This window comes from Euprymna scolopes, chromosome 45, assembly GCF_053919585.1.
Source record: "Euprymna scolopes isolate OS-2025 chromosome 45, ASM5391958v1, whole genome shotgun sequence".
Taxonomy (NCBI): Eukaryota; Metazoa; Mollusca; class Cephalopoda; order Sepiida; family Sepiolidae; genus Euprymna; species Euprymna scolopes.
In genome coordinates, this window is record NC_136526.1 from 42,283,919 (window position 1) to 42,288,918 (window position 5,000).

Here is a 5,000-nt window from a genome sequence, read left to right on the forward strand (position 1 = left end):
ACACACACACACACACACACAGATATACTAAATTGTATATATATATATATATATATAATTTAATATAATTTTTTATTCATGCGAACATTCCTCGAGTCAGATTCTAAAAATTTTGGCCTGATGAAGCTGGACTGGAGCTGAAATATGTTTGCAAATGTGTACCAAAAATGTTTGTATAAATAAGAATAGAAAAGTAAAAAAAGAAAGTATGATAATAAATAATGAATTCGACACTAATCTTCATCTAATCTTAGGATTAGACCGTCTGAAGATCATGTGTAAAACCATGGTAGCTGTATAAAAACAAAACCTTTTGATTAAGCTTTGTCTGAAAATGTTATAGTTTTTGTTTATTCCTAAATTGCCAAATAGCTCTGGTTGAACCATCGAGTTGATTTAATACCTGAAATATTTCTGGTCATCCGATTGGCCCAATTTAACTCCACCTTTTTTTTTTTTTTCACATATCTTTGGTGGTAGTAAGTAAATACACTTTAAAGTCTAAGCCTTTAGCTTTTATATATATATATATATATATATATATATATATATATATATATATATATATATATATATATATATATATATACACACACACACACACACACAATGTATGCGTGTTTATATCATTTATTTTTGTATATATTTCTCGATTTTGTCCCTTACTTTTGGACGTACCTATTTTGAAAATAAATAAATAATTGTTATAATTCTTTTTCCATCCTTTGCAAATTATTCAAATTTTAGTATTGATAACGACTACCGGTTGTCAAAATTTCAGCTTTTCACAGTTGTTATTTCTAACAGATATTAGGTTTTAAAATTATGTCCCTTAGTTTTGGACGTTACTGTGTATGTGTATATATATATATATATATATATATATATATATATATATATATATATATATATATATATATCAGAGGAAACATAATTTAATTTAAATACCAAAAAACAAGAAATGGGCAGGTGAAATTTTTAAAATTTCCTTAAGGCCTTATCGTCTGACCCTCTAAGAGGAAACGTCAGAATGATAAATTAAAAACTAAGAAAACGAATGAGGGAAGAAGGGAATTTTGGTTTCAGTTGGAAGAACAGTGAAAAAAAAAAAAAAAAAAATCTCACTGTTCAGGTGGTTTTAAATCGATGAATATCTCCAACTGATGTTTCAGAATCTTTTGTCTACACAGGCTAGGTCGAGAGTTGTTAATAACTAACGCCTCAATAATATTGAGATGATAGTTCGACCTCGCACTGTATAAAACAGAAAACCACCCATCGGAATATTGATCAGAACACCTATTTATTTCTTCTGCTACTCAACGTTGTTTTCCAGCTACTATGCTTAGAGTAGTTTACACAACTCGAACCTTTTTCTCTTCTTTTCGTAAAGATGTTTTGCCAACCATTCAAAAGAATTCTGTTGTTTATAAATTTGTTTGTCAGTGTGGAGCTGACTACGTTGGCAAAACATCCCAAAGATTAGAAATGAGAATATCCCAACATATCCCTCGGGATATTCGACTACACCAGGTTTCGAGAACATCCGGGCACTCCCAAGCTCATGAGTCCGCCATTGGTGATCACCTGTTGAGTATAAATAGGTGTTCGAATCAATATTCCGATGGGTGGTTTCCTGTTTTATACAGTGCGAGGTCGAACTATCATCTCAATATTATTGAGGCGTTAGTTATTAACAACTCTCGACCTAGCCTGTGTAGACAAAAGATTCTGAAACATCAGTTGGAGATATTCATTGATTTAAAACCACCTGAACAGTGAGATTTTTTTTTTTTTTTTTTTTTTTTTTCACTGTTCTTCCAACTGAAACCAAAATTCTCTTCTTTCCTCATTCGTTTCTTAGTTTTTAATTTATCATTTTGACGTTTCCTCTTAGAGGGTCAGACGATAAGGCCTTAAGGAAATTTTAATAATTTCACCTGCCCGTTTTTTTTTTGTTGTTTCCTTGGTATTTAAATTAAATTATGTTTCCTCTGAAATTTCTCTTTCCATTTTGCTGTACCAAAAATCTACATATATATATATATATATATATATATATATATATATATATATATATCAATAATTATTATAGTAAATAATTATATATATAATTTATTCGGTAGATACTAATATATAATTTATTCTGTGTATCTGAAAACCCCACTCATATTAGGTTCCTTCAATCATTTTAACATGATGGAAAATGCAAAGATTATTTATATATTCATCAACATTTCGTCTTTATTTCAAGACTTACTCAGAATGATTGATTTGAAAAAAAAAAATGCAATATAATATTTGTAAATATGTGATGCGTTTCTGACATGGAAAGAATGTATTTTTGTTCTTTTTGCAAATGAAGCATACAGTTCAAAATAGGGCGTTTCATAATTCATATCATTCTTTTCACGTCAAAATCGCACCATCATTTTTTAAAATTCTAGCGCCCATGTGTTGTTGGATGAAAAAAAAAATCACTCATTCCATGTCATGCGTATGCACAAGATTTTTTAAAATTCTAACGGCTATGATTCATTAAAAATAAAAAATAAAATATGTTTTCATATTAAAATGCACCAAATATTTCCAATGTACGTACTTGCATCCCATTTCTTAAAATCAATCATTCCATAGAAGTCTTGTAATGAAGATGAAACGTTAATGAATATATAAATGATTTTGTTTTTTCCTTTAACAATTTTCCATATATATGCGTGTGTGTGTGTGTGTGTGCATATTTATATTAATACATGCATATATATATATAAAATATATATATATATATATAAAATATATATATATATATATATATGGTGGACGGATGTTTGTTTAAATAGAAATTCGGACAGGTTATTTGTGGGCATCGCTTCTGTGGTCGAGTGGGAGAACTGCCGACTGTCAACACGACGGTTCTAGATTCAATCCTTGGCTTGGGAGAGGTGCTAGTCTAGCGGCACTGATGAGTTGTGATACAACAAAACAGGACTGTATCTCGGTGACTACAAATATATATATATATATATATATATATATATTGTCTGTGATAAATGGGTATGTGAATAACAAAGAATCTGGTTGGCTAACTAGCAAACTCAACGCCACAGGAATATATAAAAGCATGTGGGACCATCAATTTTATGTAATAGCCTGACGAATATTCACAAGGATGAAACGTGAAAAATTCTATGTAGCTTCATTGCCATATATATTTTTATATACTTCAAACATTATATATATATATATATATATATATATATATATATATATATATATATATATATGTGTGTGTGTGTGTGTGTTGGGACGATTATCTGGAATAAAAGAAAGTAGAAGTATTGGAACCAGAAAAATTGTTCTTATTTTCCAATGCCAAAAACGATTCTTTTAATTGTTTTTATTTGTTTGTTTCTATTTCAAACTTAATTTTCCATGCCCCCATATTAATGATGAAATGATAAATATTTATTGATTTTAAAACTACCTGCAAAACTATAATCTATAGATTACTCCTATAAATATATTTTTATATTTGTGTAATTATACGCACATACTATTTGAGTTTTTGCAGTAATCTACCCCAAAAATAGACTCTATATTTAGAAATCTTAAAAATATCGGAATCGGAACCAGTGATTGTATTGGAATTGAGAATTTAGAACTGAATCGATAATGGTATCGGACTCAACAAACATATTGGAACTGTCCCATCACTAATATATGTGTGTGTGTGTGTGTGTGTGTGTGTGTGTGTGTGTGTGTGTGTGTGTGTGTGTGTGTGCGTGTGTATTACAAGGATAGATAGAGGAAGAGAGTAAATTCAATTCTATAAGAGGAGACTTATCGTTCCTGATTAATCCCTCGCTAGACGTCACATCTCCACTATGTTACCTAGCACCTTCTCTACCCTTCTGATGAGAAGCATTAGGCTTCAAAATACCTTGGTATAAAGATTCCCCTTTATCTCCCAACTAAATGTATGCATACCCTTATTAAATAAATGATTCATTCTATATTTTCCCATATATAGTCTTTGTGAATTCATTTTCCACTCCTATATATATGTGTGGGGGGGGCGTGTATAAGTAGTTAATATATTTATATTTTTTAAACTGGTAAAAAAAAAAAATTTAAACTGCAGCTTTAATATCAACATGTCCAGAATCTTCAGAGTTGTTTGTGGCACTGTCCTCATCTTTGGTATCCTGCTGAACTGTTTTGTTTGGGGATGAGGAGGCACTGCTGACTGACGGTTGTATCGACGGCCTCCTTTCACTGATCCCCTGTGATATCAATTGACGCAGGGCGTCCGGAGATTCATTATCAGTTCCGCCTGCGGATTTAAGAGTGGATCGCGCATTGTTTCTAGAACCCGACTCCGCCGTCGTTGCCGACATGAAAGCGGCTTTTGTTGATTCATCGGAGAGGTTCCGGGCGACCAACTCTTGGTGGAACCGTCGCATGAAGACCGGCGACCGTTTTAGCGTGCTTACACTTCCTTGGTTTTTCCGAAGATCCGTGGACGTTTCCGAGGCAAGCTTCTCTTCGAGTTTTTTCAGAATCTTTGGCGATCGGGTTGCTTCTTCATCTTTTGCTACCTTTGTATTATTTGAAGACTTGACTGTTTTATTGTCATAGGAACCTAATATTTTAGCGTCTTTCTTGCCATAAGTATTAATCAAGAAAGCGGCTTGTTCCCTTTCCAACATAGTTGCCTGCAATGATTTGACTTTCTGAACGGGAATCGTGCGTGGCGGTACAGGTGGCCGGGAAGTGCTATTCTGATGGCCGTTTGTGCTTATGTCGCCAGTGGAATGATAGCAGCGGTTTGTGTCCTTCAGATTCAGATGCGAGATGTGGGTATTAGTGTCAGTCAACCAGCTGACAGAGCCCATTGTCGAAACTGTGCTTGATGAAGTTGACAGCTGACCAATCCGGAGGTCATCTGTGGCCTTTGACAAGTCCGGTGGAAATTCCTTGCATTCGCTGTCCACGTGTGA

At 32.9% G+C, this 5,000-nt stretch overlaps 1 protein-coding gene across 1 annotated transcript in view; it reads right to left on the reverse strand.

Annotated features, from left to right (window-relative positions):
• Positions 1-1,936: 1,936 nt before the first annotated feature.
• Positions 1,937-5,000, reverse strand: part of LOC145269502 (uncharacterized) — a 146,203-nt gene continuing 143,139 nt past the window's right edge. Inside the window, exon 5 of the mRNA XM_080125238.1 lies at positions 1,937-5,000. This exon is cut by the window's right edge and continues 2,309 nt beyond it. Coding sequence (XP_079981364.1) covers positions 4,131-5,000 — 870 coding nt within the window. The 3' untranslated portion in view covers positions 1,937-4,130.